Consider the following 14,885-nt stretch of genomic DNA (forward strand, 5'->3'; position numbering starts at 1 on the left):
TTTCCCCAGCTTTAATCAAATGCAGCCTTTGTGGTCAAAAGCGGGGATAACGTTTCTTTTTAAGTATCGGGGGCAGACAGATGCCATGTGCAGATCGAATATTAATGCGTTTTCCCGGCAGTAGCTCAGCTCACACAACCGTACTTCAAATAACTGTTTGGTACTTTACTATCTGCCCTCCCTTCCCCACCTTTACCCCTCTCCCACATCCTCTCTCACATCGGCAGCAGTTACTGTACTAAATAGCACAAAATGGCTTGGCGCGCTACCTCAGAGCACTACTGGGGCGGGTTAAGTAGGAAGGTATGTTTGGCTGAGGGGAGAGAGGGACACGGTCCTCAGGTTTAGAGACGGGTGGAGGGGTTGGGGGCGGTGGGATGGATGGGGGAGAAAGGGGTGGGAGGCGTTGTAACATCTTATGAGAGATGTCAGGTAATCTGATGAATGGTCAGCTTTATATGGCCCAGGATCCACAGGGGGTCCTCTTGTCCACACAGAAGAGGAGAGGGGAGAGGAAGGGTGGTACAGGCGAAGGTAGGAGGGTTTGAAGGGAGGTGAAAGGGTCTTATTCACTAACGTGTGTTACCCAGCCCTAGACCCCCAAATTGATATGACTCCATGATAGCAATGCTGGGAAAACAAACTCAAATATTTGCCACCATCGGAACTCTGTGTCCTTATCAAAGAGAATATGGCAATGATGCACTGACTATTGTTTTTATAACTATACTACTGTATAACATAACAAAAACATTCTAACGGATGATCCTAAGTAGGATCGTGAAGCAAATTTGATACAAACAATGTTTCATTCCAACGCCAAGGGCCCAGGAGAGAGCTGTCAGATTTCATGGCTAAGATTGGGTTTTGAACTGTCTCGGAAAACACAAACACACACACACACACACACACACACACACACACACACACACACACACACACACACACACACACACACACACACACACACACACACACACACACACACACACACACACACACACACACACACACACACACACACACACACACACACACACACACACACACCTCCTCCCTGCGAACCTGCCTATACAACCTGGAGCAGCAGACCAACTCTCAAACGGAAAAAGAACCGAGAAACGGCACGGATGACTTCAGCTTCCACATCTTGTGGCTTTCATTTGAGAAAGAGAAAAAAAACCTGTTTGGAGGCCCGGTCAGTGGCCATATCTCTTAAACAGCTGCAAGTGCTGGGCCAAGACAAAGCACACGCTGATCATATTTTCCCTTAGCCTTCACTCTTCCTTTTCATTCCAGCTCTCACACCTGGTTATGCAATCTGCAGCAGTAAGGTACTCATATGGCCACAGCCACAGCATAAAGGCTCACACCTGGTTATGCAATCTGCAGCAGTAAGGTACTCATATGGCCACAGCCACAGCATAAAGGAAAAACTGGAAGTAAAAACTGGAGAGCACCAGTTTTCACAGCTCACCATACTAAACTGCTATGGCTGTGTTTACCTGTCTACATTATTTAAATAACTGGTTTTGTTCATCAGGCACCTGTGTGGATGCTTGAATCTGTATCAACTGATTCCAAAGTTCCAGAGTCCCATTGACCAGCGAAATGGACATGCTGTAATGGTCTTACTAATAGCAGGTACAATAGGTTTCCGGCTCTGGGTCTGATTAACAACTTAAACCAACAGGCTATCATGTTGACACAGTCATAGACGGTTAATTGCGAAGAGAGAGAAAGTAATATGGTCCCAAATCAGATCAGATTTGAATACCATGTTACAACAACATCAGATCAAAAGGACACCATTGTCATCACCATACTAATCTAAGATAGCCTGCTTTGCACGTGCCCTGTAATCCCGACTGATTTCCACTCCACTGTTTGTCGAACACATGTTTTCTTCTGTGGGGCGTAATTGGTTTTCATAGCGAAGCTAAGCAGTGCATCTTCTGCCAGAGCACCTTTTCTGCCAAATATCACAGGAGAGGAGAGATATGCTTATCATGCCACAGGGTTTCACTGATTAGTAATGCTGTTGTTGTATTTATTAAAAACCACCTCAAAGGACTTATTGGAATGAACATGTGTAATGTGTATACACTTTCAACACACATAAGCAAACACACTGCATAAAGCAGACAATGACTTCATATTAGAATTTATTTGCATGAGGTACAATGCACAGTAGATCATTGGTTTACAGTAGTTCCATACTGTATTACTGCCAGTAATAGGTCATGTAATAGAGAACATACTTTGTATTACTTGATGATATTCCTCAAAATAATAATTGCTTTATATATTTAAGCCATGTTGTTGGTGCACCTTCAAAATATGCTTAAATGATTAAAGTTTCAAATTGGCCAGTTCTCAAACATCTGCATTTGCAAACACTCCGTGTACATTGCAGGCTGTGCAAAACTTTACCAAATGTCAGGCCACAACAACTGGATGGCAAACACATTTTCTGAGCCTCCGAGATATTAAAGGGGATCTCAGATTTTGGCCAAGTGGGTTTTTTCAGACCAGTCATTAGTGTGCAGTTTGCTTACAAATAGCCAGATTGCAATCAACAAACCCAAGGCAATTAAACTTGAAGTGGAAATAATTACAGTTTAAGAAATAGCTACAGTATAGTCTGTGCTTGGGCCACCACAGCAGTGCAAAAGGGTTGGCTCTGATAAAAACTGCCTTCCAATGTGTGAACACTCTACCCTTGAGACAAACAAAATCATTTTCTCTTCTCCTTGTTTCTAAACAGAGAATAAGCCCAAATTGCCCTATAATTCCACACCGTTTAGCTTAATTTATGTTCAAATGAAGAACACCCACGTAAGGCCAACTTTGGCTTTAAACCAGAATTTAAAATATAAAATAAGATACGCCAGACACTTTGGGTACAACAAGCAATTTAAGTTACAGATTTAGATAGCTTACGGCTAACACAGATCATGGCTAGCTCTCAGATATGGATACAGAAAAAACATATTTATAAAAGGCGTCATCCTTATCCTTAACAGCTATGAGGCCTAACAAATAAGTAACAAGAACATGGAGATTGAGAATGATGAATAGTATGAAATAAAACAGCCCATCACTGCTCTGACCCCTCTAAGTCCGAGGGTTAGCCTTGACTAGCATTAAGATTTACGTTGCCCCAGAAACCAAGTGAGGAAAAGAGGGATCATGTTTTCAAGTGGCTCCACTGTTCAAAGACATCTTTAACCTGAAGGCAAGCATTAAACAGGCTGTTCTTATTAGCAAGCATTCCTTTAACTGACATCAAAGAGGGGGCCGTTGTCTTGTGAGCTAGCAGTAGCTAATATTTTCCATAGAGCTCAAAGCTAGCTACCTGTGTTGAAAATGGGTTTCCTAACCATAACCCTAAGGGTTAGATCAGAAATCATCAAACCTTAAGTAGGGCATAGTAGTACATTTACCAACGTAGTTTCCTGGACATAGATTAAGACTAATCCTAGACTAAAAAGCATCTTCAATGGAGATTTTCTAAAAGTGAAAGTGTGATTTAGTCCTGAACTAGGCTTAATCTGTGTCTGGAAAACTGCCTCTGTCTAAGGTATTACATTCCATGAAAACACCTACTCTCTTATTCTCCTCATCAATCATTCAATAAACTCAGTACACTAAAAACAGAATTGACTGTATAGTTACTGTAACCTGGTGAAATAACTTGATTGAAATCTCACAAGCAATTTTTATGTGAACTAAACAAAGTTATCAAAGTTAACAATGTTTCTCGATATTTTGAGCCATTCAGACTTTCATCTCAAATTGTACCACTGCTAAGAAAGAAAATCCTGTGAGGCTCACTCAACTGTCATTCTTACTAAAATGTTGGTTGTGTGAGCAGCAAAAAGCCAAGTATCGTTGTTACGGTCCATAAAGGTCCATACGGTCCATTTATAAAATAATCTTAAGAAAGGGAAATAAAGGCACTCTCTTTTGGGACAGAAGTATCTTTGCAAATCCCAACATTGCTCATCGCCATGAAATCCAAATGCAAGCTGTATAAAGGTACCATTGAGACCAACGGTATGCCTTCAATAATATCCATATTTCTCTGTGTCAGCCATATTTCTCATGTGTCTCGATAAGTCAGCAAAAACAACAGCAGTAGTCGCCTCTGTGGTTAGCAAACCTCTCATTTAAATAAACACAAGGCTAATAGGCAATCTCTTGTCAACCCAAGAGAAACAGAATAAATTCCCAAAGCTCTTACCTCAAAGACTTCTTCATCCAGGATCCTGGTGCCAAAGACAGTGATGCCGTCTGTGTTGATGATGGCACCGTCACTTCTGCTGAGTGGCCTGGTCAGTTTCTTCTTACAGTCCACAATGATGGTCACACTTTTCTTCTCCACACTGATGGCTACACGATGCCATCTGCACAGGGACAAGGGCAGTGTGTCAGGGAGAGATGAGGGCAAGGGCGAAAAGGTGTTTTGAGTGTAATTTGTAGATTTGTTTGCTTCATGTTGAATGTTAAAATAAGCACAGGTTGGACATTTTCAGATCTACAGTTTAGTAATATATGCCATTTAGCTGATGCTTTTATCCAAAGCGACTTACATTGCAGTGAGTGCATACATTTCAGTGTATTATTATATACATTCAGTTTAGTACAGCAACTAGGAAGATAATGTTTTTCCACAAATCTACCAGTAACCATGAACAACTACAAGTGCACTCATTCAAACAAGCATACTGTAGGTTGCCTTTACATTTCTGGATGAGGGTTAAAGCGTGCCATTTTTAACCAATTACCAATATTTTAATTCACGTTTTAGCAGCAACTACAGTAGATTTCATTTTGCTGTTGACAATTCCGTCAGACAGACAAAGACATGTTCTCACCGAATGTTTCAGATTAGCCGAGACTCACTGTCAAACTATTAATTATAGTTATTTATGATGCTCTATCCCTTTGTTTCATTGCACATCAGAGACTGCTGTAAATAATTTGGAGAAAATAAACTGTCATTAACATACTGCCAAAAAATAATCTGATTATTCAAAACACAGCCGTCTGACTGTTATTTCATATGGTATCAATGACTAAACTATAACACATATAAATCAAATAATAGTGAGTTAGTCAGCAGTATTGTATGTTTTAGTCCACAAGGAAGTGAAAGTAACAGCATGGGAAATTCTACCTTGAGATCATTGTGCCTAAGAGTTTTCAATAGAACTGCCTTCCTAATTTTGTTAATATGAACATCTGTAAAGGGGGAGGATTAGGCCTATGACCTGAGCCTGTGCGCATCTGCAGTACCATGATAATGATATAATAATAATGTCCTATACATCAGATGTGGACATCTTGTAGAGGCTTGGGTAGCATACAGTACATTGCTTGAATCCCAGACCTCAGAACTGCCAGTACTTACTCAGCCAGTATCAGTATCATAAAAACGTGCTACTTATGGTACTGTATTCAACATGTATCACTCAAAGGCGCAAAACAAATGAAACAGACAGATCCCAAACGCCTACCAAACCCCAATCTCCCAACCTCAGCTAGGTTCTGACCTACTCCGGCCCTCTTCAGGAAGAAGCCAAACATCACTTACTTGCCGTCAGCGAGGTTGATAGAGCGGAACAGGGGGTATTCCTCAGGGGCAGGCTTGCCATGCTGGTCCTCATACAGGAAGACAGGAGCACGGCCCACCTCTACGCCTAGCTGTTGGATGCCCTGCTCGTTGTAGACAGACAACAGGAAGGACTGGATCCCTGCCTTGGGCTTGATGGTGAAGAGGATAGAGAAGTCCTCAGGGAACACTCCTCCTGGAATGGGAGAAGGACAGCGCAATGGTTAACTATTGGTTTGAAACCCTATTAAAGAGGGACTGTACTAGCTGATTTCACCTTGATTTTCCTCCTAATTTTCCAAAAGTTCAACTGAGATTTGTTTCTTGCAGCTGTGGTTTGATTTACCAACCAAAACCCCACCTTCAAATTGTCAGGAACAGGAGAGGCATCATAACTCCATAAATTACAGTCTGTTCTCGAACTGACTCAATTCAGACTGAACATGAAAATACTGGGTTTGTCTAAAGTTATTGCTTTAAAACGTTTTAGTTAAGTTGGGCGTTATAATTTATGTATTTGACTACCACAAATGCTACATAGACCGTTTTCAACAAGAAACACTTTTTTCCCCCTCTAGTTTCACTTTAACACATTTTTATAACAGAGGCTGGCCGTCTGGAACATTGCACATTGCGAATGAGTTATTACTGAGTTGCTAGGTGTTATTAATAGTGCATATATGCCTAGAACATACTTATGTTTGTTAAACCAATTCCTAATACAAAACATTATTTTGTTTAACCTGTATCATCAAGAAATGTCTAATTACTATTTTTTTCTCAGTTCTGTATGTGGACCATATGCTCAACTAACACTAACACTTTAATTGAAGCCCACATACAGTACGTATAAAACACTAATGAGTAATCCACAGTTAAAATGTCATCTTTGTTGTCATGCACTATAAAAGTTGAAATAGCAGCTGGCTTATCCTTAAAAGAGTGATAAGTAATCTTGTGAAGTCATTTTACAAGGTTTGTGAATAAGAGCAATTCTAACAAATGTAATTTTTTAGCCATTAATAGAGTTTACTGAACAAATTGTAGACGACTGGTGATAAAATAAAAGGCAATTGTACTACTCCTCGGACTGAGAACACTCTGACAGCTTGTTCCCTTTGCCAATCCAATGGGAAACTCCACCCCCAACTCAAGTCCGATATTCTTTGCTTGAAATTTCCAGTCTTTAAAACTGTAAGGTTTGCAGGCAATTATTTTCGGCCAAAAATCACAGAAATCTAATTGTTAATTTAATCTCCCGCTATTTTGTGCCTTATTTTTCCCTTTGCAGTCTGGCCAATTTGGAAGATTCCCAACACACACAGACTGGGAAAATGTATTTAACAAGACTCTGTTCCCAGTAAATGTGTATAGTATCCTGCCATTATGGGACAAGTAGCCAGCTAGCAAGTTTAACTATCTTCTCAATCATAAACAGGGCACACGACAATACTGTTCTTCATGTATCTCTCTTGTGTATCCTCTGTATTTAAACTAGGCTTTTCTCATTGCCCATTAAACACTGGAATAACACCAAGCTCAACGATGGGAATTGATAAATAGCTCAGGCATGAATGTCTGTCAACAGCCAGATGCGTTTGTACTGTTATAAATAATTAACATTTCCTCAACTTCCTCTGTTGTTTATTGTCACAACGTTGGATCAACTGGTGAGCAGTAAGTAGCTTAGGACAGTAGCCTGACTCCATGGAAACATTATCAAAGACCTTTTTGTCTTTCCCAAGTGGACTCTGTCCTAAAACAATAAATATGGGCTTATTTCTCCCATCAAGTGTCGGGCACCAGACCCTCCAGAGCTATGACTCAGTCTGTGTGCATTCAGCGAGAAAACCCAGCTGGATTTCCAACTTCCTGCCAAATGCAGAGCTCCGGAGGCCACAAGCCATCGTATTTGTAAAACGCCACTTTGTGAGACAAGGGCGATTTACTAAAGTCACACTCGATAAATCTGCTTGTCTTCTCTATTAAGTAGTAAATAACCATGGCATTTGTGGTGGAGATGTGTGTATAGTAGTGGAGGAGGGTTTACCTGGGAAGAGTTGCTTGGTTGGAGCACTGATCTGGGCCTGCTTCCCCACGCGGAAGGCTACATCGGGTTTGGATCCTCTACGGTGTGTGCAGAACCCTGTTGTTTTCCGCACTCCTTCTGGGGAGCTGTGAAAGTCTAGAGCCTTGAGTACGTCTACTGGGTCAGCTGTGGGTAATAAGAGAGAATTTTGGTATCTTCAAATGATAGCAATACACCAAATGTGATACATAGAAATACACTAAAAAAGAGTTTTTCTCAAAAATAATAGTTTTGTATGTTTCTCTTCAGCCCACACTGACATGGTCCAGAAATATCTATATTTTTGCACAACTGAGCCTCATAAATATTCTAATAGCAAGCTTAGATTTACTTCTTGGAATGGTCTCATGATGAAACTATTCCAGGACGTAAATCTGAGCTCACTATCTATGAGGTATCAAAACATAATTATATTTTGGGACCATATCAATGGTGGGCTTAATGAGAAATATACAAAAATATGTTTGAGTAAAATTCCCCTTTAAGGTATAGATATTGTAGCTTCAACCTTGGGGTAAAAGTAAGTTACTACAATATAACAATATAATACAGCAAAGGACATGTCCAGTTACATATTCAAAAGAAAACATGACAGAATCTGACATTTTTACCACACCCATTGACTGGTCACTGTGTGTACACTGCCAAATCTGCCAAATGGAGCAACAGCTGTTTTACAAGCAACCTGAGCAATGGAGCAGTAAAGATGTTAGGAGCCAACCAATAGGTATTAATAGGCCCCCTGCTACTGGTCCCATCTACTAAACCACACAGACCAGGGATAAAACCTGGTGCTGCTGGTCACTGGACCTTTGGAGTGAGGCTATCACAGCGGGGTTGGGATTTTACAGGCACTTTAACACTGCTGGGCCTGGGCCTGTTTCTGTTAAGGGAAGAGGAATGGCATGGTATGAGTGTTATAAGACATGTCATTCTCTTACACATACTGGTATACACCACACTCACTTTCTCTCTCATTCTCTCTCAAACTTATTCTCTTGCTTTCCCTCCCTCCCTACCCCCCCCACCCCCCACCCCCCACCACACTCCGGCACTTTCTCATCCTCTTTATCTCTTTAACTTTACCTCTTAACTCTTTGTTTCTCTCTCATTCTCTCTCTAACTTATTATCTGACTTTTTCCTCCCTATCCCCTGCTCTGTCTCTCTCCCCTACCTCTCCCTCTATCCCAGACCCTTAGAGCAGTGATGATTTTATTTCATTATGGGGAAATCAAGGAAGACTAATAACCTTCAAAACAAAGTCTTAACTGGCATGAAAACATCCCAGCTACCCAGTGATATATCAACTTCTGTTTGGGTTTACCTTTGTTGCCATAAAAATAGAAAAGTGAGCTATTACTTAAGGTCATGACTGTGGCAATACATAATACTATGAGTATAGGGATGTTAAACATCTGAGGATCGTCCACTAAAAGTTGGGGTTTGAAAGAAGCCTTTGATGTTAACTTCTTCTCCTACTGCAAACTGAGTTCGGCTTTGCAGCACGTCTGCACGTATAACATTTGTCAACGTCAATATATTGATGTTATTGATACATCTGTATAATGTCTGATATACAGTACACAACTATGCGGTAAAGTATTACATACAACATTCAAGCAATACTGCCCAGTCCAGTTGGTTCTAAGAGTGTTGGGGTTGAGTAACAGCACTCCTTACTTCTAACGTATTTATGTCTTAAATCAGATGCAGGTGCCAGACTTGGGTACATTCAAAGCATTCAGGGTTGAATACTGACTTCAAGTGAGTGAACTGAATCTACAGTATGCACAAGTCACTCAATGATGTCAATGCATGATTTACACATGTCTCCAATTAGCAGATAGGAGGGTATTGACATAAGATCCTAATTGTGCAGGTTATGTACAGCACTTACAATCAAAGATTAGTTAATTGCTCCATGAAATATATTCCTGTACATGGAACTGGGAGAGAATTTTCCATGTGAAACGTCTACAGTTTTTCACAACTTCACTATGAGGCCAGTTAAAACAGTCTCTGGCAACATTCCACACCTAGCTCTCTACTGACCCCCTACAGAGTTTGTCTAATTGATTTGAACAGAAACTATGGCTATTGGCAGCTCTAGATTGTGCTCTCTGGACTTCGAAAAAAAAAGACTTCAAAACCATCTGGCAAACACTGCCTGGGACAATAAAATAAAAAATATGTTGCCACAGGCTACACTACTAAAATCTACCCTCCTTATAAAATCTCACATGCAAAGATTTCATCCATATGAGAGGAGATTTCAAGGTGTGAATGGTAAGCATCAAGAGGTTCCACAGTCCTAGAAACAATATCATATTGTTCCACCAACAGAGTTAGAACACACATTCAAAGACTTTGGTTTGGTCATTCCCCCAAAAGACACAAGTTAAGTCTGGGATAATCTTGTCTGGATATCGAGCCACCCCTGTGTTCGTCAGTGGGTCAAGAGACAGGATGTAGCCCCTTCAAAGACTCAAGTGACAATAAACAATGCCTCTGCAGTCAGCTGATGGTCCCACAGGGGGAAGTTCTGAACCCCTTACCAGAGAAGGATTTCTAGAAAGACATTGAGGGTTTAATATGCAATCTCACAAAATCTCACAAAAAACAGAGTTACTGTGTTTGATCCCACTCGATTCTGACCCCAAGACATCCTGGGAAAGTGCTTTAGGTGGCTCATAATGAAGCCTTTCTTAAAGTCCATGATACATTAGGTCTCTTAGTATGACTCATAATGCTCCATACAGCACAACAAACCCAATGAAGTCTAGGCCAAAATACACTGTGGAATGAATACAAGATTCTGAGGATGAATACAATTCAAAACTCAAAAGAATGTGTTGGATACATGGTAATGAACTTCTGTCAAAACGTCTCTATATCAAAGAAACCTGTTCAATTAGAGAGACAATCTTGACTTTGGGTGGAAGCCTAGGGTGGCGAATTACTCTTACTCTGCAGAAATTGTCAAACCTTTGACTCTTTCTCCCACACCTTTGAAGAGGTTTTCAAAACAGTTTGATCTGTGTTAAAGGCAATCAGATATTTGATCACAAACATATATCACTGTTTACATTTTCATTACTTTCCCAACATCTGGCTTGTGAAAGCAGGAAGTGCTGATCCTGTTCCTCCTCAGTGGCCAGGTGGGGGTCTAGGGGGTGGAGCTGGGGGTCTAGGGGGCGGTGGGGGTCTAGAGGGTGGAGCTAGTCAGCATCCTGAACACATTATGGTGCTGGCACCACTCTCTTACCCCCACTACCCCCCACCTTCACACTCCCCCAGTGTAACACACATGGGACTGAACTCAAACGCTCCATCCTCAAAGCTCACACATGAACAGAACAAACACAGTGGGTGTTTAATGAAACACTCTTTGCTCAACCAAATGATATCGAACGCGCTTCTACTTTCTATCTAATTTAAAGTTTAGGTGAGAAACTGGTGAGAAAAGGTGAAAAACTGAGGTTGTTTTTTCTTATACGGCGTTTCTGTTGGGCTAGTGGTCTGTCCACTTTAAATATTTAGTGTCCCTGAAACCAAAACACTTTTTGTTGTTTAATGAGGTTAAAATGTGGTGAATTGTACATACAAATAGGACATGGTGCTTACAATATTGTTACACTGTGTCCAAGTAAATACACAAGAGCGTGTACATTTCATAGAGGCTTGATAAAAAGAGGGAAAGGATACGTTGATGAGCCTCATTTCACCCAGTGTCTGCTTACTGGTGTACAAACTGAATAAACTGCAGTTACAGTATTAGGGTAACTAACATAGCTTTAAAAACCTCACAGAAAATGCCCCATAAAAAGAAAAATACTCTGTAGCTCTTCTGTATATTGTCCCAAGTACAGAGCTACTGGTTCTTGAAAAAAAAAAGCCTGAACTAAAGGTCTCTTTGTGAGTTTCAGAATGCCTTTCTGCATTACTGCATACCTCAAGGCCTCATATATTCCAGATGTGCTGAATTGGCCAGGAATTGCCCCCCACCCCTCCCTCCCCCCTCCTTTCCTCCTTCCCTCCTTCCCAACCACCTCCTCACAGAAGCGCTCAAAAAAACAGGCAATATCCCAAAACCATTAAAGGCACTAAATGAGCATGCATGCACAGCTTTAAACACATTGCATCCTTAATAGGTGGTATTATAATGCTATGTATGCCACATCTTGAATAAGGCCTATCCTTCCACCGCCCCCCATAGACTATAAACTGATTACTAATGATAAGGATGGAAACCACTTCAGAAGGACAAGGATCTGACTCGCTATAACTGCTAACAGTTCCTTCAGAGTTAGCAGTTATGGGTTATCCGCAAGACCTCATACATGTCTGAGATGTAAACTAACAATTGTCACACATTTGAATGACACTTCTCACTGGGCCTAAGCCTTGCTATCAAGGAGGACATTGATATACTACCTGTCATGTTAACAAGCCACTTACAGTACATGTCAGAGGAGCACATTTCTCAAGGCGAGTAATGCACATGCTGACATGTGTGACTCCTGTTAAAACCGTTTGAGACAGACAAGCCATTTCTAAGACTAAAACTCCAAAAAGAAAGGATATCGACTATCTTTAGTTCTGTCTATCATCCTCTTTAAACCCATAAATGAATGAAAGATAATGCTAATCCTCAGCTCACCGAGACAACATCTTTGGAAGCCTATAATATAGGCCTACACACTTTTTCCACAGTGCTTTTCTATACACTGATGATAAAGTTTACAATGTGAGTAATTCTCAAATCGCTGACTATTGCCTCTGTGGCCTCTGTGGCTCAGGGTAACATCTTGGGAGGATGTCTTGCTGCGCTGTTTCTCATCACTGCCATCTATTGAGAGTTGGCAGCATAAGTGGCAATTACAGTACATTGGAAAGCCTGTGAATGTTTGCTAGCACATCATGCAATTATGGTCTGTTTAAATATCAGACACAGAGAATAAGGATGGGCAATGAACAAGCCATGCCAGTGTGGTATTGCTTTTCTGACCTACATGAACTTCAATAGTATTCAATATGGCGCCCTATGATCAGAAATGGGGGAAGGGGGTATTGGAGGGTGAGAAGCAGATGACATTCCAACCTCAAGATCAAGACAGAGTGCAGTGCATCTTGGGAGGAAACTGTAGTTACACATAGGATGCCACCTAACAGTATAACAGTGGCAGATGGATAGGCAACTGCCCATCACCCATGGCAATGTCCAATGAAACATCCTCTGTATCAAAGATTTTAACAGTTTTGGACCAATAATAAACCAAAAAATGTATGGCTTCCCATCCAATGTCAAATATAAGTGCTTCAAATACTTTCTGTTCTCACCTCCAAATATATAGTCATAACTCAAATATTGATCTTTTCTTGCTGCCTAACTGAGACTGTTAAGTAAACAACACAATAAACACATCCATAACATCAGAGACAAACCAATATTAATTTACAAATACCCAGTATGTAGGGAAATAAGCAATCAATGTGACCTACATATGTAGTTTAAAGGGGGTTGGAAAGACACCACAGAAACTTTTTCCATCAACGCCCCTTATTGGGCTTAGTGGGAACCAGGATAGTGTGGAGAAACGGTGTTCCTTCTGGCCACTATATGTACTTCACTTCCATAATATAGCATATTGCCTATAGCCAACGCAGCATACTGTAGCCTAATATAGAACAACCGTGACTCATTCCATTCCTGTTGAATTTGCTATAATAACTTCGCATATGGGATGGGCTGATATGTGATATCGGAAAATATTGACATTTGTCAATATGTGGATGATCGAGTGGTTCATGTTTACTAAGATGTTTTCCTTTACAGCTAAGCAATTAGGCGAAAACAATTGAACGAGAAAAGTTTACATTAAATCCCCAGAAAAGTGTTGGAAAACCAACGCGTGCCACAATCAATTTTCAATATCGGGCAGCAGCAGTGAATTCCCATCTTTCAAGACTCAGCATAATAGTTTTCTCATAAAACTGCTTCAAGTAAACGAAGTAGTTCCAAACAATAAGTCATCACACATCTGTCTCTATTTGTGCCAAGACCATTGCCAAAACCGATGCGTAAAACAGTCACTCCTTTACGCGGTTCCTTTGAAGATGCATACTAATCCATAGGATGCCATAACAACCTAAACGTGCATCTCTCCAGTGGCTGCAGAATGCTAAAGCAAAGTGTGACATTGCTACCTCAACCTGATGGAATCTCACTCCCGATAACCATGTGCACACACACCTAGCGGACCACCAACGCAAACAAAGCATATTTGTCTGGCAAAATCCTTTAAAACTGTCGTCAGAGAGGGTCCTGGGCACATTTTTATTTCGATCCCATCACAACATTATGCCACGTACAGCGAGCCGCTATGGGCATCATGCTGCGAGCTCTCTCCACTGGAGATGACCGCACCTGAATAGCCAGGGGGCAAACTTCTGAGAGGACTAGCAAAGGCTTTAAAGTTGCCTACGATGACATACCGGATGGATTTAGCATATTTAACCATTTTCTTCCAGACTAAATGATTTTGAACACAAAAAAATTTAATATTAAAGTTTGTTTGTATAGGTTATTATTTTGGGGGATGATTCATTTACAAAAGTCCACACATAATGTGATAAAACAGTTCACGAGGTGGCACTCAATGGCATTACTTCCATTTGTCAGATAGCGTGGCTGTCTATGGTGTGGCCATAGGTGCAATGTCATCATTTGATAGCAGTTGGTGGCCAGCCTACGGTAAGGATGCCCTCAAACTGACTAGAAACTCCTGGTGAGGCGCAGAAACGTGTCCTTCCCTGACACTTCTTACCTGCTCTGACATTGACGGCTTGCAGAATGAAACTTAGAGTGACGATAGTGGTTAGAGTGGGATTCCAAAGACACCTTTTCGTTTTCCACCTTGTGGACCACCTTTGCATCTCCATGGTGAGTGCCCGCAGCTGTGCAAAAAACGGGCGACGTTACACAAAATTTGGTCCCTTCTACAATCCACAAAAAGGTGTTATTTATTTGTACTACAAAGCCATAAGTGAAGACAGTACTGGTTTCTTCGCACGGCCAAACTGGGCCCTCCTGATCTGCTCTCCCTAAGCCCAGCCTTCAGACTGAAGGTGTATGGGCTTTCATGAAAAAGCGGAGACCATTGGATTCCCCGAGAGCC

The 14,885-nt window shown here is 41.1% G+C and overlaps 1 protein-coding gene across 1 annotated transcript in view; it reads right to left on the reverse strand.

Moving 5' to 3' along the window:
• The window catches only part of LOC310818856 (collagen alpha-1(XI) chain-like), a gene marked incomplete at its 5' end in the record, with an annotated part of 64,234 nt that extends 49,585 nt beyond the window's left edge, over window positions 1-14,649 (reverse strand). The window contains 4 exon segments of the mRNA XM_083689921.1: window positions 4,247-4,409; window positions 5,600-5,813; window positions 7,668-7,832; window positions 14,535-14,649. Coding sequence (XP_083546047.1) covers window positions 4,247-4,409; window positions 5,600-5,813; window positions 7,668-7,832; window positions 14,535-14,649 — 657 coding nt within the window.
• Window positions 14,650-14,885: the final 236 nt, after the last annotated feature.

Source organism: Argentina silus, assembly GCF_951799395.1.
Source record: "Argentina silus genome assembly, chromosome: 18".
Taxonomy (NCBI): domain Eukaryota; kingdom Metazoa; phylum Chordata; class Actinopteri; order Argentiniformes; family Argentinidae; genus Argentina; species Argentina silus.